Source organism: Lotus japonicus, chromosome 2, assembly GCF_012489685.1.
Source record: "Lotus japonicus ecotype B-129 chromosome 2, LjGifu_v1.2".
Classification (NCBI taxonomy): Eukaryota; Viridiplantae; Streptophyta; class Magnoliopsida; order Fabales; family Fabaceae; genus Lotus; species Lotus japonicus.
In genome coordinates, this window is record NC_080042.1 from 66,580,236 (window position 1) to 66,603,162 (window position 22,927).

Genomic DNA, 22,927 nt, shown 5'->3' on the forward strand with positions numbered 1-22,927 from the left:
AAAAAGAGAGAAGCTGGTATTTGTGCAATTAAAACAATTAGATCAAAATTTGATGAGCTTTCGGGACAATTGATAGGTTATAACAACTCATAATCCACACAACATCTATAAAATTGAATTATATATAACTAAGCATAGGCAAATTAAGATAAGGTTCCATATCTTTCAAAAAAAAAAGATAAGGTTCCAAGAATTATATAATACTAATTATCATCAATTTTCAAGTAATCAAGAATTCATAAAGATTTACATGAAACACTCACTAAACAACTTCATGTGGAGAGCTAGAAACAACAGGCTTATTAGCATTAGCAGGCATGGAATTGGAGTGTTTCATCCAAGCTGGAGCAGAGTTAGGCCCGCGATGCAAACGACACCGGAAGGAACCTTCATGTGTCGTTGGAGAACATAAGCAGTGACCCTTTGGCATTGACGCCGTTCCGCTTTCACTCGTTGGGGATGTGGAAACGTTGAGCTTTCCCTGATGAGCTTGAGAAGCCATGGATGATGGATGAAAATTTTGAAGGTAGCTGGTTCTATTTGATTGTGAAGACCAGGTATCTTTCTATATATACAAGGGAAAAATAAATAATATTAAAAGCACTGAGGTAAAGATAGATTTTTTTAGGAAGAGGCCGGTGAGGATAGAAATATAAGACTGGTATTTTAATGATAAATTTTTTTTTATAACGATATTTTAATGATATTACAAATATCAACCTTTTCAAAAAAAAGTAAAAACTTTAGGTGGTTTGGTTCTATTTGATTGTGAAGACCAGGGATCTTTCTATATATACAAGGGAAAAATAAATAATATTAAAAGCACTGAGGTAAAGATAGATTTTTTTAGGAAGAGGCCGGTGAGGATAGAAATATAAGACTGATATTTTAATGATAATTTTTTTTATAACGATATTTTAATGATATTACAAATATCAACCTTTTGAAAAAAAAAAAAGTAAAAACTTTAGGTGGTTTCCTTTTTATGTAATTTTGATCGACAAAGGAGTCATGTCATCTTTAATGACTAAGTGTCGTTAAAAAAATCTTTAATTACTAAGTCATTAATTTGCTCTTTTTTCAATCATCATATATATTATTATTTTTTCAAATATTCTTATTTTAAAAATTAAAATATTCTTATTTTTCATTGTCTAAAGGATTCCTATTTTAAACTTTTTCTTTTTTACTACTCTTGAGGATGTTCATTTCTTTTACACACAAAAAAATCATCTCAAATATTAGGTTCGGTTGTTGGACAGTGTGTATGTACAAAAATTTCTTTGAAAATACCTACACAAATTACAGACCTTCGAGGAGATTAATCTCATACAAATTGACTATAAGATACTTTGGTGCAACCAAAATCTTAAGAAATGCTCTTAAATACAAAACAAAAATTCGCATAACATAACTAACGGTTTTAATTGATCGCCTTCCTCCTTGCCCTCAGCGGCTCAGCCCCAACCAATTAAACTATAAGCTTTTTTAAACAACGTGTTTTTCGGGTTCTAAACTCTATTAGCTTTACTTTTGTTACAGAGAGGGAATTAAACCCCAGCACAAAAGCTATAGACAGAGCAGCAAGAGAGCCAGTGAGCCACTCATCATAGGATCACCCTTCCTCTTGTAAAAAAAAAAACATTAATGTATGATTTAAGTTCTAATCAATTAAATCTTCTCAAAACATAAAGTTATACTTCATTATACATTAAGTTTTCATGATTCATGAATATATTACTTTGAGAAAAGAAAAGATACACCATCGGTATAAACTTTTTTTACACATACGTCCAATTATTTTTGCCACATTAGAAATTATAATTGTAGTTTAATTAAAATATATAAAGAATATAAGTATTTATCCCACGTGGCATACAATAATTGGATGACAGTGTACCGTTCATATCCATTAAAATCTATTACTTTTGACTAATTTAATTTTAAAAAATAGATTAAATTCTTCAAAACATTATATGACTCAAATTAGAGTGATACTTAGTTATAACCTTTTGACTAATTAATTTAAATGCGGCATAAGTTCACCATAAATTTTATCAAAAATAAATAAAAGAGAAGTAATAATTATGTTGTTGAGGGACCCAATCCTGTGAGGAATCAAATTGAAAGAACATGGGACACATGATAGGAAAGGCAACAACACTAGAAGAAAAAGTAGAGAACAGGTTAACCGTGTGTGGAGCTAATGCTTTGATTGACATGGATGATTGCACACTTGGCAGTTTTAGGCAAAACAAAACAAAAAGACGTAACAATTTTCAAGATGTATGGAAAGGGTAAATATGCAAAACACGTAACAATTTTCGAGTTGACTGGATTTGAGTTTAGGTTTGGGTTTTGCCCGTTACCGTAGTTATTTATGGGTTTGAATTTGGTATTAGTTAAATCTGTGCCCATACCCGCCCAAACTCGAACCCAAAGATACCCGAAACATAAAATTACAAAAAAACCCTCATACATATATATATTTATAAACTTTGTTCTTAGTGTTTGATGATTAATTGTACTTTTGTATGTTTAAGAAAGTAAATTTTAAACTATTGTTGTCTCACTTTAGTGATGGATGAGGATGATGAATAATATTTGTTTTTTTTTTCTTTATATGAATTTCACTTTTTTTTTATATGAAAGTAAGTTCTGGATTGAGTTGCTACGTAACTAATGGGTTTGGGTTTGGGTTTGGGTTTCGGGTAAATCCGAAACCCAATGGATTTGGGCATGAATTTCATTTTATCACCCATAAGGGTTTGTGTTTGGGTTTGGGTTATGGGATTTGGGTTTGGGTTTGGTAATTCACTACAAGGAAAATAGTTTAATTTCATTTTAGAGGCAAAGTATAATATGCGGCAGTTTTGAAGGCGGTTTAGTCAAGCGCCGCAGGTTGGGAACAATTAGTGGCGGTTTTCGTTCAATTTCTGGCGGTTTCAATTTTTTGCAGCGGTTTAACAAGGGGCGGGGAAGGCGCCGCAGATTTATAGTTTTTAAAATTAAAAGGGGTCACGTGAGATTCCTAACTCACTTGCTTCACGTTTCATTCACGTTCTGCTCTGAAACTCATCTTCTTTTTCGCGATCTTGAAAATTACAAAACCCTAATCTCGTTCTCACTCAGCCAGCCATGGATTGAAGACTTTCACTGAGTGATGGATTGAATCCATGGATTGAAGAGTCTCATCTTGCGATTTGTGTGTTCTTCTCCTATTTTGATTGAAGAACGAACATTCTCTTGTTCAGGTTTCGATTCATGATTCAACCTTCTATATCTTCAATTTTGATTGTCATTGTTTCGATTTTGATTTTACATTGTTTCCATTCATCATTCAGTGAGAAAGATCTGGCGGAGAAGAAACCAGAGAGAACGGAAACAAGTTGGCAAGAGGTTTAGCGATGAAGAGAACAGGGACGGCGATTTCCTTAGTGTGTGGCAAGGCAGAGGAGAACGCAGATCTTGATGATAATGAAGAAAAAGCTTGAGACTCAGGTTCGATTTCCTCTGGTTCTGAATGGGTTAGAAACGAAGTAATGACAAATTCGGTCGATCTTGTCACCGATTCACCCAATGATTTCAAGCACCACAGCATTCTCGATTTCTAAGTTGACCACCGTTGAAGCCAAAGGATCCTCATGGCCATTGCAGTGAAGGAAGAGCAAAGCATGGTCTCGGTTGTGATGCCAAACCGCAACCTCGAAGCCAAACCACAATCAGAATCGCTCAAAGCAGATTCCAGCTTCTTCGATTAATTCTTTGTGTTTTGTTTACTGTTGTCCTACAATTGCTTTTGCTTTAAGACTGATATCTTCATTTTTCTCATAGATGTATGATACGGACCACGTTTGATGGAAAAGAAGCAACAGAGAACCAGAGTGGTACACCACCTGTTCGATGATATGTCACAGTGGGATGTTGCCTCCTTGCAAACCAGGAATGGAGACGGAAAAGGAATGGGTTTCGCGCATTGACTGACACAGAATAGCTCTTTTCACTTTATCTCTAGACCTCTTTTGTTAAACTGTTTCTCTAGTTTTGGAAACTGATTCTGGTTTTTTCTTTGGTTAGAGGTGAAAAGGTCAGTATTGCAACTTAATGATAATTGCAGCAGTCAACATGTATTACTGGATATTGAGGAAGATGAGGATACCTCTAAGGAGAACAAGGCTTGTGGGGGATTTGCTTCACAGAAAGAATGCAAGAAGGTACAAATAATACAAGGCTTGATGCATGTATTACTGCTTCCTAAGCCTAAGGTACAAATAATACAAGGCTTGATGAATATATTTGTGGTATATTAGAATGGAAAAAGGAACAGATCCCTTTAACCAGAGGCTGCAGTTTCAAAAGAAGGAGAAATCATGATAATTAGGTGCGTAGCAAAACGATCAAATTGTCAAGAGTCATCTATTGTGTAATACATATACTCACTATAAAATTATATTCAGGAGAGCTGAAGTACTAATCGAATCACCAGTCAAACCTGGAAGCATAGTTTTGGTAACTCCAAAAACACAATCTAACTCTTCTAAGTATTCTGATTCTTATGATAATCTATTTTGTACATCCTAAATATAACAATCCTATGGTTATTTTGTTTCCTCTTGAGAAATTCAGACGGTGTTGAAGACTGTGACTACACTATTTGATGCCTTTCCAAATGCAGCTGAATGTGAGTCAATTTTCCTAGATAACTAGATTTCTCATTTCACTAGTGTTCTTTACCCGTGCGTTGCACGGCGATTAAATTTATTGTAAAGATAAATCAGTAGTAATGTGTTTTAATTTAGTTTAGGCTCTTTTCAATAAGTATAAAAGATATGGAACCGAACATATGTTACAAACATGTAGATGAATATAGCACAGTAAATAGATTAATTTGATGAGGTTGTAGATACCTGACTATGTCAACACTTGAATAGTAATAAAAAACAACTTTTTAAGTAATGCATTACATTGAAATTAAAATAAGATAAACATAACAATGACAGCAACATGAACCCTTATTCAAAATTGTAGTCCATGATTAATGATATAAACTTCATAATCGAGCTTGTTGTCAATAAGCATATTTGAGCTATAGAACCTAGAAAGGAAAAAAAATTATAAGTGTAATAATCAGTAACCAATACAAATATAAACAGTGTATAATTTCAAGTTGCTTGATATATTTTTATGCTGCCAACAATAAAGAGAATAACCATATCAGTTTTCCTATTTCTAAAATTTAAATTCAAATTAATTGTAAGATAAATCAGCACTTACATGTCAAATATTATCGAAGACTTCTTGATACACTACGTTGCGTGTAGTGTTAGATACAACTCCTTCGTCATCAATGATGAGCATCTTCAACATTTTTCTAGATTTAACTCTAGAAAGTGCAACATATAGCTGCCCGTGAGTAAAGACAGGCCTTGGCAAATACAATCCAACATGAGATAAAGATTGTCCCTGACTTTTATTTATAGTCATCACAAAACATAAAGTAACAGAGAATTGTCTGCGCTGGAATTTGAATGGAATGTCAGAATTAGATGGAGTTAAGCTCATCCTTGGAATAAATGTTGTTTCACCCATCTTGTTTCCATTTAAAACAGTAGCAACAATTATATATTTAGTCAATGCGTTGACTATCATTCGAGTGCCATTACACAACCCTGCAGCTTGGTCTATGTTTCGAATGAGCATGATAGAGACACCAACTTTCAATTTAATTGCATGGTTTGGTATTTCAGAGCATTTGAAATCATTTAAGAATTCAGATGTAAATTATTTCGCATTGTCACCTGAATCTTCGTCTGACTTGCACGGAGTATCACAGCTCAAATATTCTGTTTCATCACCAAGAATCATTGCTAACATAAAGTTGTTGATTTCCTCTAAACTTTCAAGTGTTGGTGCAAGGATCACTCTTTCTTGAAAGAATGAACTTTTTTGCAAATTATGTGCAAGTTTCGGATATGCAAAATTAACTAATTCAAGCAACGGTTCCTTACACTGTTCAATAAGAAGATCTGGAGGAATCTCAATAAGTGTTTCTTCCTTATCAATCGTTTTAACTGTACCATCTCCCACTTGAAGCAACCAATCTGCAAACTCTTTTATTTCTGCTGCTGAAGAAGTTGATGTAGCATTTTGCAATCTCATATTAACAGTCAACTTCATTACCTTGCAATGCTTCCACAGATATGAAGAATTGATAGCTGAACCGACAATTTCAGAACGGCTTCCTTTGGAAATAACTGGAAGTATTTGTCTAAAGTCGTCTCCCAGTACCACAACTTTACCTCTGAATGGAATGTCATAACCATGGGTAGACTGAGTCTTCATAATGTCATTTAGAGATCTGTCTAAAGCTTCAAAGCAATGTTTGTTTAACATAGGTGCCACATCCCAAATAATTAGGCTTGCTTTTTTCAATAATTCAGCTTCTGGGGAACCTTGACGAAGATTACAGGTTGATATCTCATTTATTGAAATAGGAATAGAAAACCTTGAATGAGCAGTTCTATCTCCAGGTAACAATAGCGATGCAAATCCGCTAGATGCGACATTTAAGACGATAAGGCCCCTTGAACACAAAGCAGCATATAATATATTCCAAACAAATGTTTTTCCAGTTCCTCCAAAACCATATAGAAAAAAGAATCAACTGTTATCAGACAAAACATCGTCCAAAACATTCTTATAAAAAATATCTTGCTCTGAAGTAAGTGAACTGACCAATTCATCATGAATCTTTACCATTTCAGCCATATTATAATTCAACTCACCTGCAACGAATCTATCTTCAAAATTATGAATTTCTGAAAATTTAGGGTATGGTAAACATGGAAATTCCTTGAGTGACCTTTCATTGCCTTGCAATATTTTTTCAATCTCAATCATACATAAGTTCTGTAATTCTTCATCCTCTATACGAAGATATGAAGGAAATTAAATGAAATAAGGAAAATAAATTAAATAAGAAAATTAAATTAAATGAGAAATATTGAGTTTTAATTTTTCCATTTTGAGAAAGAAAATGCATTTACACAACTTAAATTTTTCCTTCTAATAAGACTCGCCATATTTTGATAATGTCAAATTTGGAATATTTTTTAAAAAATTGTATTATTTTTAACGTGATACTCACGTATAAAACTTTAAAAAAAAAATTGACACATTTATTTAGACAATAGAAGCTCTGATATAGATTTTTTCTGAATTTTTTTTTTAACCTGCAACAAATAACAGTGAGATTTGTAGGTGAATCTTTGTTTTTTTCTATTGGGAAAACTAATTATAGGTTAATTTGAGTATAAGAACAAAATATCTCTATAAAAATTAGAAAATAGATATGGTATATAATTATGATATAGTAGCTGTCCAATCTCTTAGGTTGTGGCGTACTTTCTAAAATACGGTAAATACTGTTGGGTTCAATTAACATATGGAAATAAATAGTAATAGCCATGGACAATTATACATGTGAAAAAATAAACGCATACTAATTCATAAGGGAGAAAAAAGTAAATATTACTAATTGTGTCCAAAAAATTAATTTGATGAAATACCTGGAATGTTGAGTGCTTTTCTTATGTCATATAAAATCCCATCACTTAAAAGAGTCCAAGACTTTCTCCAAACTTCTTGTGGCCTGGAAATCAAGTTTGTCATCAGCATTCTAGTAAATAATTTCCTTAGCTGAGATCCGGAACCAAGTTCACTTACAATTGAAATTCCATCAACATACTCCCGGTCATCCTCCATTAATCCCATCGCTTCGCATGCATCGCAGAATGTGGGATAAACAACACCCTTAATAGTTCTTATGCTTTTAAAACTGTCACAATCTTTTTGCCTAGTTAATAAAACCCGCATGTAGTAATTTTCTCCCATTCCAGGAGCAATAAATTGCAATCGACCAAGAGAAAGGTCTCTTTTCCTAGGAACCCATATTGTTGATTTTTTGTTTTACACAAACTTGGAATCAAATTCTGCATATGTGAGATTTCAGCTCAATGTTATGTATAACAATTAATTAATATGGACCAAATTTGAAGGCTGCACGTGAATTACTCATCAGAATTTCCTATTATAGGAAAATAGGATATACAATTAACATGATCTTAATACAGTTAAATAGGAAATTAATTAATATGTTAAAATCGTCGTTGCAACCTTGATGGTAAATAACACTAAGTTCATTAGGTTTGACTTGTTTTGCAAACAACATTAACATGGTGTTAATGCTTGAATGAAATTCAACCGTGACTTTCTCAACAAAATTAACACCATTTTAATTCTTGACTTTTTTTAAGCAAAATTAACACTATTTTTTTGCAATTTGAGTTAAACCTTTTTAATGAATGGCCTGACTTTTTCTCCTTAATTAAACACCAATTTTCGTGGTTTTTATATTTTATAAAAAAATCTGAATTAATACATTTTTTTTTTCAAATTCTGATCTTTGCTTGATTTATTTCAAATAAAAAAAAACGGAAAAATTGTTAAAAATAGAGCTAATTGAATTAATTCCTCCATATCTTTTAAAAATCCATAACCGCAAAATTGTTGGAGATTTTAAATAAGGAATGTTTTAAAAACCTATAATGGAATTTTTTGCTCCTAATAAATGGTTTATACAAAAAAATATCCGTTTTAAAAACATAATGAAAATTCAGTTTCAAAAACTTGAATGACTTTGAATAATGGGCCTAAAAAAACTGAAATCAAAATGGGCTTATACTATATTGGTCCAAAATAATAAGACGGTGACACTTGTCAAGTAAAGAGGGGAGGTGGGTGAGAGCCATTCTTGGAGTGCCAAATCATGGAGGTGGGGCTCACAACCTTCCTCTTTTCTAAAGTATATAGATTTCATTTCATTCATATCACAGAACATCGACTAATACATACATATTTATGCTCTGTTCATGCAGGGTTCTTAAGAAAACCTCATGCAATACTAACATGGATACTGAAAATTTATAGCATATTTATAGAGCCTATGGTTAAACCACTACTAGATGGGTACATAAAACTATGGGGCTTCACGGTTCGATTGCTTATCGATGCATTCAAGCTTTTGGCATTTATTTCTAAAATCCTATTCAAGTAGAGAGTATGTATGATCTCACATCACATTAGCTGCCATCATCATTCATCATCATCAGAACCACTGTTCCACCATGTCTCCAACAATGAAAGGGCAAGCAAGTGTTCTATTGATAAAGAAGGGAAATGTTGCATTGCCTGCTAAAATTCGAACTAGCTACAACACCAAGTGTTCTTTAATACAAATTTGAACTTACCGTAAGCGGTACTTTCCTTGTGTATGTTCTTTAAAAAATAGTAAGATCTTCTTTCATTTTATTTTTTTAACCCATTGGTGTATTGTTCTATTGTTGTATCTTGCTATTAGACGGATAATCATCATTCCTTTTGATATTTTATCCCATATAATTTGAGCTTTTCATCAGACATTTGTTTCTTACTACCATACCAAAAAGTAATGGACATTGCATGGACAGATGTGCATACAAATTTTCCATCATTAAACAAGCATGAGATGCATATATCTCTGAATGCTTGATCTCTATCTCTGCTTCCTTTTTTTCTCACAAAAATCTTCAAAGATAAGTTTGTTTAATCTCAGCCAGGGAGATATCTGTTTGAATAAAAATCATGTTTAGAAGAGTCTTTCTACATTTCATCCCTTCTTTATGTGTATTATGATTCCTGTCTTATGGTTCTTCAAAAAGTTTCCATTTTTATAATGCTGACAGTTGTAACCTTTTTTGCTTTTTCCAGAGGAAAGCCCAAGGACAAGGGACATGTGAGTTTGCAGGAACAACTACTGCTATAACATCTGACCCTAGTAAATCTTCAATCTCTCTTTTCCTTTTTGTTTTTACATGTTTCTTGAACAATAATAGTAGCTAATTAACCCCCTTTTTTGTTTCTCTGTTTTTCTTGTTTTTGATGAGCAAGCATTGGTGGGTTTGTCTACCCTTCAAGCGCCAGGTATGACATTTTATCCCCTTAGTTATTCATCTTCAATTCTTTTCAGATTTCCTTAGTTTAGTGTATCTTAATTTCTTTATCACTTTAAATTTTTAGAATTGGGAAATCCTTATATTTATGACTCCTACTGTGTACATTATTCTTTATTGTGTGATTGAGACACATGGATTCACACTTATATGCTCTTTCGTTTTCTTCCTTCTCAACAACAAAAACAACAACTATAAATTTCATCCTATGCTAGTGCTTGTCAGATTTTGTTTCTTTATCTTAACGATTTTTTCATAATAATAATTTTGAACTTCTTAATACAAGTCGAATTTGATCACGAATTGAATCAAAATATAACCATTGTTCAATTGCAGGTGAACATGGAGTATGATCTTGATCCAACCATTGCGAAAGAGGTTATGCAAGCTGCTCAAGTAGTTGCAGAGAGAAAGCTCAATGATCATTTTCCGCTTCTTGTGTGGCAAACTGGCAGTGGCACGCAGAGTAACATGAATGCTAATGAGGTTGGTTACTTCTTATTGCTGTTAAGGGATATCAATGTTTTATGCTAAAAGATTTGATAGAAAAGCTTACTAAGGTTTCACCAGGAGAATTCTTTATTAAGGAAAGAATATGTTATGTTATTTCTTTTTCCATAAGCCTGGGTGAGGTGTCAAATAGAATCCCTGATGAGCTTGGCTTGAATCTTGAAAAAATGGATCTTGATTTGCTTAGCACAATGATATCCACTGTAGGATTCTCAGTAAAAATTTAGCTAATTTAGCTCTACAATTCAGTAGGTTGGTTGGTGCTTAATAGAATTTGAGTTGGTTGGTCCCATACTCCCATGTGTCTTGTTATGGTATTTCTATTTTGTAAATCACACAAATGTGGAGCTTCTGGCTAGCTTTTAATTTGGTTCTAAGATACTAGATATGCTCTTGGGATAATATTATCTATAGTTAGTTGAATATTTTTTTTGTTTACACTATTATTCGCTTCTGGCACGCTGATTGTTGATGATCATTTTAGAATTTTGCAGCGATTCTAACCGCCGCAGAACAGAGGCGGAATGAAATATACACTTTGCGGCGGTTTTAAACCGCCACTATATTCTGCGGCGGTTATTCCAACGCTTGGCCAAAACCGCCGCAGAACGCCCGCCGACGCTCGTAACTGCGGCGCCCCAAGAAGCGCCTCAGTATACATTTTGCGGCGGTTTAAAGCGCCGCAAGCTTCTCCCAGAACCGCCGCAAAATGCTGATTTTTTTGTAGTGATTGTAAAACTCGTGTCCGATCCTACCCATTGCCATCCCTATTCCCATTAGACAAACATATATAGTTCCAATTTATATATATATGGATGTCCAACTCCAAAGGAACAATGAGAAAACAAATGGACAAAAAGATTTTCAATTACTGGTGCAGAATTCTAGACTAGTTTCATCTGATCTTAAAAAATACAAAAAAAAAATGGAACAAACAAATTTAATAGGGACCGATAAAAATCATTAGATCTGGAACAAATCAATTTAATTGGGAGAAACGAATCACACTTTCTTCATTCATTAGATCTGAAAAATTTTCTTCATCTTCATCTCCCCATTCATGAAGAAGAAATTACAAAGCAATACAAATTCACTCTACAGGCAGTAATAGAAAAAAGAAGAAAACGATGAGGATAGAGTAAACAGAGACTTCAAAGCTCCAGCACTTCAAATACGCAGGGTAGAAATTATCAGGGAGCTTGAAATCACCCAGTAAGTTCCCATAACATCACCACCTTGAAATCTCCCCATTCATCCTTAATCCACCCCCTTCATCCCTTTTCATCATCAAACACCACAAAATCAGACATTAAATTTCCAATCACCAAACAAAAAATAGAGAGCAAAATCCCAATCGCTCTAAAACCCTAGTTTCTATTTACCTCCATTTCCCTTTCTTTCTTCACCAACTCCGTACCCTCTCTTCACTCCATCATCGTTCCACCCCCAATTTCACATTCCCCGTAAACCCTAGCTTTCGCCACTTCTCCTCCGAATACGGGTTCGGTTCAGCAGTGGCTGGGTTGAGTCCAGAGGGTGAACTGTTAGAAAATTATTAACCTGAATATACTGTCAATAAATAAATGTTGAGAAACATCAAATATATATTCAAAGGGGAAATACATACTGATATTGATCAAGCACAACATATTACAATAAAAATTAAATAATGATTAATGATAAATAAATAAGAGCATGAGTTTAGAATAGCCTGGGTTGAAGCACGCTAGACGCTGTCCTTAGAGAGAAAACACCCCCACTGCACAGGGTAGAATGAGAACTTAAATGCGCTCCTCTTCCAAGATACGTCAACTCGTTCGATCAGTTGTGTGCAGCAAAAGATTCCTTTGTGCTTTTTAAAGAAATTGTGGGAAAAAACCAGAGAAAAAGGAAGAAGAGAAAATGATTTTAATAGATGTAGTGGAAAATCATTTTGTTGTCGTATATCTTTTTAACTTGCTGAACGTGCACCAAGTAAACAGGCAACATGAAGTCTGCCACAACAAAATAGGAGTTTGTTTTGACTCATTTGAAGCAAGCCTCATGTGGGCTAAAAAATAGGAAAACAGGTAAACTTTCTGATACTTTTCAACAAGTAAACAATCAGGAAAGAATATAATATTAATTAAAATATAAGAAAATAAAATAGTAGTTAAAATAAAATGTCAATCATTTTTAAATCATAATTTTAAATTAAAATAAAGAAATATAATTTTTCCAACAAACTGGAGAGGGTTCTAGTTGGAATTGAAGGTGGTGGGATTGATGGGTATCAGCGACGTATGGGTATTGTTGATTGTAGGCGTAGTAGGGTTGTTGGTATGCATAGGATTGGTCGCAGGGTTGAATATGAGATGAGTTGTACTGCAATTCATAGAAATGTGGCTGTTGGTGGTGGTTGTAGTTGTAGTCGTAATTCATGGCTGCGAATAAATTCAGAATTTGAGGTTTTGTGAAAGGAGAAGGAAAGGAACAAAATTGGGGTTGTCTAAATGACCCATGATGAAGTTTGGGTTAAATAACCCATCATCCAATCACATTGGAGATAAATGAGTTGGAAATAAATTAATAAATAAAATCTAAAAATTCCAACTCACTTATCTCCAATGTGATTGGATGATGGGTTATTTAACCCAAACTTCATCATGGGTCATTTAGACATCCCCACAAAATGGAGATGAAGAAGGAGAGAGACGCTGAATGTGTGTTGCTGAAGCCTACTGAACGCATGAATTGGTCAAGAAAAAGCAATATTGTTTATGAAATTTCTTTTGTTTTTGGATTTTTTGATGCTTCTTTAAATGTTTCCAGAATTTGTGTTGAAATTGAAGATCTAGCGGATGTTTTCTATATTTATGTTTCTAAAGTTACCCTAGAAAAAAGAATGTTTGATGAATGCATACAGTGTAGCCGGAATTAGCAGTCCAAAGTTGTTGAAGACGACCAAGAAGGCTTGGGCATAATTCCTAAATTAGTGTTTTTAGGAATTTTATTTGTTTATTGAGCTTATGTTTTCTCAATTTATTAGGCCCTGTGTTTGTTTGTACTATCGTTTTCTTTTGTGTTTCAATCTCTAGATTTTAACTTCTTCATAGCTTCCTGATATTAGCTTTTATTGTTGTGTTCTTATTCTTGTTAGATAATATAGGTTTATTATATTATTTAGGTTTAAGGGTAGCTTAGTCTTTTAGCATTTTAGTATTTACTTATTTATATTTGTTCTGTAGCTCTCTATTGTAACCCTAATTTTGCAATGTAATCCTATAGCAGCTTCCGCTTTCTCTCTTCTTGTCTCCCTTCTTTTTTTGTGTTACTATTGTTAAAAATTCTTACAAATATGTTTTGTTTAATGACCTTTGATTAGCTAAGAAATGGTAAGCTTTTGTTCTTATATTTGTTAGTTGTGCTTCCCTTTTATCTTTTACACAGTGGAGTATTCTTTGAGTTTTTCTTTATTCAAAAATTCTAAGGAAATGCAACTTGGAGCTCGAGAAAAAGCACGCTTTCTTCCTGGGATTAATTTGGTTCAACGTAAGTGATTATAGCATTTATAAGTTGTCCAACTCCCGGCTGAATGCCTACCAAATCATTTTTATTAAATAAATACACACCAAGGTAAAGGGCAAGATAAAGGGTTGTCTGTGAAGAAAATTAAACATGAGTAATGAAATCTTTGGAATAGCTTATTTGAGCTTATCTGATATCATAAGCTCTTAAGCCAATGTTTGGGAGAACTTATGCTTATATATAGCTTATTTTCGATTTATTTCAACAAAAAAAACTTCATGTTTTGATGCAGAATGGTTAACCTCTGAGTTCTTAAACGATGTGCAATACTCAGGAATTCCAAACCGTACTATTGAAAGTTGGAGTTTCGATCATGCTTGCTTCTTCGAAATATAGACTCAGCAGCTGGTTTGTGTAATATAACCCAATGAGAGTCACCCGTCTTACTCAATATATAATTGTTGCAACTACTTTATCAGGAATTAAGTTGGGTAAAACAATACACATTCCAAGGATAAGCTTAACACCTTCTAACTCTGGTCTTCCCTTCAAATTCTCTCGAAGGCAATTTCTCGTAACTTTATGCTTCACAATGACTATAAACAATAGTTAAGGTCAATCCCTTTCTCATGTGAGTTTGTACCTTCCAGTTTATCATATGCTCTATTGATGATTCCTCATATCTATGATTTGTGCTATTTTCTTCACGTTCATGAAGAATGTGAAACGAGTTACTGTTGATCTGAATCAAGCAAGCTTAGCTTAATTTTCCGTGCGAAAATGAACTCGTAATCACGTTCATTTAGAAACTTGTCTTTTTTTCACAGTAGATTAAATGAGCTATTAGTTAGCCATTATTAAACCATCCCCTAATATGTTTTACAGTATTTGAAATTTGGTAAAACAATCTTTTTATTAGTTATTCTATTGTACGAATCTCAATCTACGGAACAATGATTTCAGTTTAAGACTTTATGTCAACTTTGCTCATCATTTCAGATTATTCTATTTTTAATAATCAACGTATTGATTGATGTATTAAATACAACATACATAGTTGCACGGGTAAAAAAAACTAATAATAATAATAATAAGTGTTGAGTGTTAACTCTTACAGAATTTTTTTTAACTCCTTTTTCATGGCATTACGCCAAATATCAATAACACAATTTCTTTCAACTCTCCTTTTTATGGCATTACGCCAAAGATCAATAACATAAACCTGGTTGCTAGATGCATAAAAAAAAAGCTCAAGTTGAATCTTTTCATAGATCAGGAGATAAATTAGGAATTAGAAAGATGGTCTCAACCAACATCACATTCTAATCTCCACATCTTTAGGAGAATTTTATTGATATTAACAATGGTTTCAACAATGAAAAATACAATAAAAAACCTCTAAACCAAATACTTAGCTGTAGATTTCAGTGCACTGGTTTTACATGCACAGTTATAGCGTGTCAAATTGATCATCCCACCCACACGTACAGCGCTATAGACTTACCTCACAAGATGATTGATTGGTCACATCAATCAACAGAGAAAATATCACAAGAGCTCTTTTACACAGCCAATGTGTGCTAGTTATATATGATAAAACAAAATCACACTCAAATGATTTATTATCATTGTTTTCCAATTCTACCAACTGTAAAAGGTATATAGATGGTATAACATGTAAAATAAAATTAAAATAATAACTTGTTTCATGACTACTAAGAACAACCACAAAAGTCTTGTCTTATCCCACTAAGTGAGGTAGGCTAAGACGACGAACTCCCAAGATAGAATATAGATTTCAGCTTATTTCAATCCTTAAAAAGGGTGATCCATTTGTGCTGGATTCACTTTAAAAGGACTTATTCAACCTTAATTACAAAACCTCAAACTTACAACTTAAATTTGAAATTCAAACAGGGATATGTAATTATTGCACGGCAGCACATGAAATTCTCTAAACTCATCAAATTCTTCTTTGGTTCAATCAGCCAAACCCAGAAAACTCCTGGCACTACTTGGGGGATGGTCCTAACAAAAGTTTAACAAAAAAAGGCATGGATATATAAGAAAGAAAGAAAGAAAACATGAAATAAATCAATTAATTTAGCTCAATATGATTTAGGGTTTACCTTTAGGATCGATAGGATGGGTTGGAAAAGGAGTGTTGTCTGCATCAGCACAGAAGAAACAAAACCAGCCACAGATATATAAGAAATAAAAAAATGAAATTAATTAATTTAACTCTAAATATGATTTATAGGGTTTGTACCTTTCATCATCAGGGTCTCAACAACGAGGAATTCACGGGATACATAATTATTAAACACGTGACTAAAAGAGTCTCCAACCTCCTCAAGTTCTTCTTTGGTTCGATCAGCCAAACTTGGTAAATTCACACCATAATCAGTTGGGGGGTGGTCCAAATATAAAGCTTTCTGGAAATTTTTGAACCTCAACTCAAACTCTTCTGAGTCACGGTATTCCATTCCATAGGCTTTGCGCCAGATTTGGAAAGCTTCCTCGGCAGTAAATTTCATGGAAGCAGAAAGAGCTTCAACAATTACAACAACAAAAACAGACAAACCAGGCAAGATATATAAGAAAGAAAGAAAACATGAAATTAATTAATTAATTAAACTCAAAATATGATTTAGGGTTTGTACAAGTTGGCCGTGGAAGGATAGCGTGTTTACTGAGTTCTTTGCTGGAGACAGAAGAATAAGAATCCGGCTCCCTAAAAGAGCTTCTGAACTGTGCAAATTCTTCTTCAGTTCGATCAGCATAGTGCGGATAATTCTTGCCATTACTTGAGGGTATGGGCTTATCAAGATTTTGCTTGAACACTTTATACCTACATTCTTCCTCCTCTCTGTCCTCGTAAACTTGTGCATACACACAGCACCAGATACTGAAAGCTGTTCTGGGGTCTAAATCAATTGCTGCATAAAACAAGAATTAAGCACAGAAGAAACAAAAACAGACAAACCAGGCAGGCAAGATATATAAGAAAAATAGAATATGATTTAGGGTTTAGTTTACTTTAGGATCGAAATCTACAACAAACAAGAATGCAGAAACAAAACCAAGCAAGATATATAAGAAAGAAAACATGAAAATATGATTTAGGGACCGTTTGTACCGGAATCTTGTGACATTGGAACGGTAGTGTTGTCTTCTTCTCCTACTAAATCTTTCGATTTCGCAAAATCCATGTCATTCTCAACTGATCAACAGAAAACAAACAAGAAAACCATTGGAACGGGAACAAATCAAAAGATATATAAGAATGAAGATATGATTTAGGGACCGTTTGTACCGGAATCAGTGCTGTGTTCTTCTTCTCCTACTAAAACCTTGTCAACTTTGAATTTCTTTACCAGTGGAGCAAAATCCTTGTCATTCTCAACTAATCAAAAGAAAACAAGAAATCGATTGTAATTAAATTAGAGGTTATGGTGCGTATCGTGCTTTGGTTTACGGTGATTTGTACCTGAATCGGAGGGGCTGGGAATGGAGGCGCGAGGCGTCGTCATCGTTGCGGAGAGGAGAGGAAGAATGAAACGGAATGGCAGAACGACCACGCTTGGTTCTTTTAAATCCTATTCCTTCTCAGTTAAGCCCAAACTTAAACACAAAAAAGCCCACTAGAAAAGAACAAGGGCTATTAGAGCCAAACTTGGGAGATCTGATCAGGGATTGATTGGGAAGGGAAAGTAATTACAGGATTTTGTTCTTCTCTAGGTCTCTGTAGCTCTGTCAAAGCGAAATTATGGGGAGTCCTCAGGCTAGTATCCTCAATCAGGCCATCAAAAATCATAGTGAAGATGGATTCTAAGATTGCTTGTGACCCTATCACTGTCAAATATCCCAGGGGCCATCCTTGGGTTGATCTAATTCGAGACATCCAATACTTAGAAGACCAAACTTGGGAGATCTCCTTCAAATGGATTTTGCCAAAATGGGACATTCCTCTCCTGAGAGTAACTTTGATCATAATCATATTCTTAGCTCTCTCTTTCCTATACTGAGAAATGATATTGTTCCTTGAGGTTCTTGTTCTTGATGGGCTTTTGCCCTATTTTTATCAAAAAAAGTATGGCCCAAAAACAGACCTGGCCCCACCCCATCCCTGACTTTGCATGTCCCTATAAATGGGCCCCCATGGAACTATTATACATTGTTTGGTGACGATAATTTTTTTTTGCAAAACATCAGGAAAAGGAAAAATAGGGGTAGATATCTCATTTCTCATGTAAGTTCACGAATTTGAATCTTGTGTACACAAAAAGTTTTTATCAGGAGAGCTAGCCCGACTGAAATCATTGGCGTTGATGTTACCAGCTCTAATAGAATTACCTCTTATAGAAATGTGGATGTTAAAACTAAATATGACAAAAGTATGAAAAGAATAAAAACCTCCCTTGTGCAAAAACATGCTCTTTGCTTAGTTAGAAAACAAAACGAGACAAACAATAATATCTTCCATGATTGAAAATTGAAATGCAACTTGCTTAAATATCTTGAGGACAACACAAATTTAAGTATCTCATTAAAAACAATGCTGATCTCAATGCTTATTGAATAGAGTGCCAGGTTGAGATTTATATGGTTCCTAGGAAGTAAAACTCATAATTTAATGGATGATTGAATATTACATAAGTTTTAACCGATAAAAAGAGAGTGACGTGACAAATAGTAGGTTTCACCGCATTTTTTTTTACCTTTGCCCACCAGTCTTCACAGGGAAAGGGGGTCCACATAACTAATCTGGCTCAGGATACAGTAGTGATGTCCCTACAAATGTATTATTTTTTACCTCAGAGGGCATTAAACCCGGGTCAGAAGCATATGCGAAATCACTTAAGGAAAAGCACATTCACCACTTGTGGTTTCCAAGGCATTCTTTGAAAACAAGAATAATCTCTTGCAAATACATTCATTTCATTACATAGATAAAAAGTTTTGGTTATTAATTTAATTAAAGAAAACTGAATTTGATCTTGATGATAAAATCAATTAACTATCCTAGAAGCTTAATAGTTTCTATAAATTTAAATTAGACAAATATATTTTACTATGATTATCATGACCGTCAATAATGTAACAAAAAATCATGATGGAAATAATAACTGACAACTGAACAACCAATTTATATCTTCGATGTGACTTTAACCGATCATAAGCAAAAGCTTGTTTTAAACCGTTTCATGCTTCCTATTCATATCTAAGCACTAAAATGATCCAGAACAGCCTTTCAACCTCTCTCTACATTCCTTATATCATAGAGCGGATACAATCTTTCTCTCTTACCCGCTGTTAGGTAGTTACTTTGCATTTACCCTCTTGCCCCTTCTAGAGTAAACCTTCATAGTCTTGGCCCCAGCTGTGTCATGATGGATTAATACATCACTTGGGCCTTTCATCTGCAAGTTGAGCCTCACAAATTAGAAATGAAACCGAAGCAATGCAATGCTCTGAGATTAGGGATGGCAATGGGTCGGGTAGGGTGCGGGTTTTGCCAAACCCAAACCCAAACCCGAAATCAAAAACCCACACCCGCACCCGCACCCAAACCCGAAATGGGTGGTGAACTTAAACCCACACCCGAACCCATTGGGTTTCGGGTTCACCCGACCCGTACCCACACCCGCACACAACCACAAACAAACAGCTGAACCCGACCCGAAAAAGAACCCGAATTATAAAACCCGACCCGGTTGCAACCCGATCTAACCTTGAATAACATTACTTTCTTAGCAAATTTCATTGCTTTTTACAATCAAAATCACCTAAACATACACCTGCTTATTTATATATTTCATAGTGACTCCACAATATTGTCAAGCACTCAAGCTTATTAAGCTGCCCTTCAGCAACCAGAAGTGCAAAAGCACATTGTATGTAAATTCATTAGGCTGACAATTATTCTCCACCATTTTTTTGAAGAGCATGATGGCCCTTAGCAAGTGCCTCAATCATAGTATTATAAGCAATTAAAAAGACAACAACAGTCTTAATCTTCTCAATTACAAAATTCATGGGTCCTTAAACTTCTCAATTACATTTGAAAACCACAAGTAAAATAAAAGTGATAAACTCAACAATTTAAAGTCTTCAACATCAAGCATAAATCCAACACAAGGAAAAACTCAAAGCATACAATTAAAACAACAATCTTCAACAACACCCTCTTCCAAATTAAAACAACAGTTCTCAATAGCTCAATCCAATTATATAAAGTCCACAATCTTCAACATCAACCTGTTATATTCACGTTAAGCAGCTCATTAGTAATTTTTCTTAAAGCAACATTGAAACAAGTTATTGTAATCAAAGTTAACAATAATACTAACCGTGTTATGCATTAAAGCATAGATGCAGTAGCTATTAATCATCAAAACGGTAACTCAAACCATCTATTATTTCAGCTGTAATAAGAAGTCAAAATTAAATAAAACATCGAAGCTTAACATTAATAACATATTCAAAGCAAATGAAGAATAAAATACCTTCGTCATCGGACTCCATTTCATTCAATACCGTAGCATATTCTTGTGCAACACTAGAATTCAAATTCCCTACAAATATCCCACATAGAGTACCAAAGAATGATTAGTTGACAATATATAAACATAATTTGAAATTAAATGATATTGAATTAAAATTTTAAATTTTTACCATCACTCTCATTAGACCATAGCCAACTCCTAGCACACATCAAAGCCTCTACAGTAGTCCAATGAAGTCGACTTCGATGAGGGCTCAATATTCGACCACTAGTGCTGAATGCCGATTCTGAAGCTACTGAAGAGATAGGAATAGCTAACACATCTCTTGCAATTGTTTGAAGTGTTGGGTAAAGTCCTCCATTTGCCTTCCACCAATTTAAAATATCAAAATCAGGCGGTGCCTTCTTTAAGACTTTCTCTCCAAAATAATGATCTAACTCAGATTTAGTATTTGTAGAGCTAGCTTCTTCCTCCCTCTCAACATACGATTCCAATTCTTCCACCAAAGGGTCATCATGAACAACATTAGTATCAATCAATGGAGAGCTTTCAATAGAATTGTTTTTGCTTTGATAATCAGAGAGCAAATCATAACACAAATCTTGGATTCTTTTCACTTGTGCAACTGAGTTGTTAGCATACAACTTTACAAAATAGAACCGAAGCACTACCAACTTGTTCCTAGGATCCAGAACTGTAGCAACTCCCATGACATCATGTATCACACTCCAATAACTTTCAAATTTTTCCATCATCCTATTTGCCATCTCCTTAATCAATGTATTAGAGGAGCTCTGCCATCTAATTATTTCCAACTTAATCTTACAAATCTTGGGAAAATAAAGATTGGCAGTTGGATATTTGGTACCAGAAACCAACTCAGTTATATCATTAAACAATCCTAAACACCCACAAACATCCTTTGCAAATTGCCATTGTGAATTACTTGGCAAACAAGTGTATAGCTTTTCACGTTGAGCTAGCCGAACAAATACATCCTTATATGGTATGGCAGACTCAAGCATCTTAAATGTTGAGTTCCACCTAGTTGGAACATCATTTACTAAGCCTCTAGTACAATTAATTTTCAATTCTCTAGCTGTTTCTTCAAATTTTTCGTGCCTTTTTGGGGTACCATTCCAATACCCCACACTCTCCCGAATCTTTTCTACACCATCCTTCACCACTTGTAGGCCTTCTTTAACAATTAAGTTTAAGATATGCGCAGAACAACGCATATGCAATAAAGACCCATCCTTTATCAAAGACTCCAACTGCAACTTATTCTTAACAAGGTCAATCATTTTATCATTTGCAGCACAATTGTCTAAAGTGATTGTAGACAATTTTGAGTCAATGTTCCAGTCCATCAAACATTCGACAAGTACTTGACAAAGTCTTTCACTCGTGTGAGGGGCTGGAACATAAATGAACCTAAAATAACAAGGAACATAAATAACTAACTTACATTTAAAAATTTTATCATACAAAAACAGCTAGTAGGATAAAAGAAATTTAAACTTTATTACCTCAAAATTCGACTTTGTAAAGTCCAAGTGCCATCAATGTAGTGAACTGTGACCGCCATGTAACCCTTTTTTTGGTTGCTTGCAGTCCACATGTCTGTGGTAATGGCCACTCTTCCTTCATGAGTGTCTAACATCTTCATAGTACATTGCCTCTCAATATCATAGATTTTCAAAATCTCCTTCTTGATAGTGTTTCGACTAGGAACTAAAAACAATGGTTGGAGAGAACCTAATATTCTCCTAAAACCAATATGATCCACTATTGATAGTGGATAATCATGCATGACAATTGCATTTGCAATCAACTTCTTTGTTTTCTCTGCATCATAATTTCCAAAGCCTATCTCTTGCTTGCCTTGGATGGCTTTAGGCATGATGAATGTTTGCCCTTTGTTATGGCCTCTCGTCTTAATCAACTTCTGAGTACACCTATTTGCATGACCACGCAAGTGAGTTGTTCCATACGTTGAATTGCCACTAAGATGTTTCTTGCACCACTTGCATACCGCCTTTACTTCCCCATTCACTTTAACCTTATCAAAATCATTCCATACCTCACTTTTTGGCTTCTTTGTTGGAGGTTGTGTTGAATCTGCAACATTTTGCCCATCATGAGTTGAATCATTTAGTGAGGGACCTTCAGGTGTAGGATTAGAAGATCCTTCCAGACTTGGTTCATACATGCTTTCTTGTGTAGGATTAGAAGTTCCTTCCGGAGTTGTGTTCACTTGATCCATTTTCCCTATAACATCAATAACAAAATCAGAAAAAGTAAACAACAATGTTTGATAAACAAACAAAAATTAAACTTATCTCAATTTAA

The 22,927-nt window shown here is 34.3% G+C and overlaps 1 protein-coding gene and 2 long non-coding RNA genes across 5 annotated transcripts; 2 read left to right on the top strand and 1 right to left on the bottom strand.

Moving 5' to 3' along the window:
* Window positions 1–2,979: 2,979 nt before the first annotated feature.
* Window positions 2,980–6,476, top strand: LOC130738955 (uncharacterized). Of its 3 annotated transcripts, none has more exons than XR_009019715.1 (6): window positions 2,980–3,254; window positions 3,345–4,214; window positions 4,311–4,381; window positions 4,458–4,509; window positions 4,627–4,681; window positions 6,199–6,476. It is a non-coding gene; the product is annotated as an uncharacterized LOC130738955 (long non-coding RNA). The 3 variants fall into 3 exon arrangements; XR_009019714.1 differs by lacking the exon at window positions 6,199–6,476 and adding an exon at window positions 5,322–5,810; XR_009019713.1 differs by lacking the exon at window positions 6,199–6,476 and having other exon boundaries at window positions 2,987–3,254; window positions 4,627–4,892.
* A 3,195-nt stretch (window positions 6,477–9,671) lies between these two features.
* Window positions 9,672–10,428, top strand: LOC130735568 (uncharacterized). Its single transcript, XR_009018504.1, has 3 exons — window positions 9,672–9,874; window positions 9,988–10,020; window positions 10,386–10,428. It is a non-coding gene; the product is annotated as an uncharacterized LOC130735568 (long non-coding RNA).
* Window positions 10,429–15,732: 5,304 nt separating this feature from the next.
* Window positions 15,733–17,599, bottom strand: LOC130736888 (uncharacterized). Its single transcript, XM_057588662.1, has 7 exons — window positions 17,557–17,599; window positions 17,383–17,472; window positions 17,206–17,289; window positions 16,730–17,005; window positions 16,336–16,617; window positions 16,196–16,234; window positions 15,733–16,094 (listed from the first exon to the last, which is right to left on the bottom strand). Exons 1-7 carry the CDS (start codon window positions 17,597–17,599, stop codon window positions 16,078–16,080), a joined length of 831 nt encoding a protein of 276 aa, XP_057444645.1. The 3' UTR covers window positions 15,733–16,077.
* Window positions 17,600–22,927: the final 5,328 nt, after the last annotated feature.

What these genes read in the sequence shown, in the direction of transcription:
- LOC130736888 (XM_057588662.1), bottom strand. Translation starts at nt 17,599, where the DNA reads ATGACGACGCCTCGCGCCTCCATTCCCAGCCCCTCCGATTCAG. An exon ending in TCCAATGTCACAAGATTCCG is followed by an intron (nt 17,006 to 17,205) that starts GTACAAACGGTC and finishes TGTTTTATGCAG; the next exon opens with CAATTGATTTAGACCCCAGA. An exon ending in TATCCTTCCACGGCCAACTT is followed by an intron (nt 16,618 to 16,729) that starts GTACAAACCCTA and finishes TAATTGTTGAAG; the next exon opens with CTCTTTCTGCTTCCATGAAA.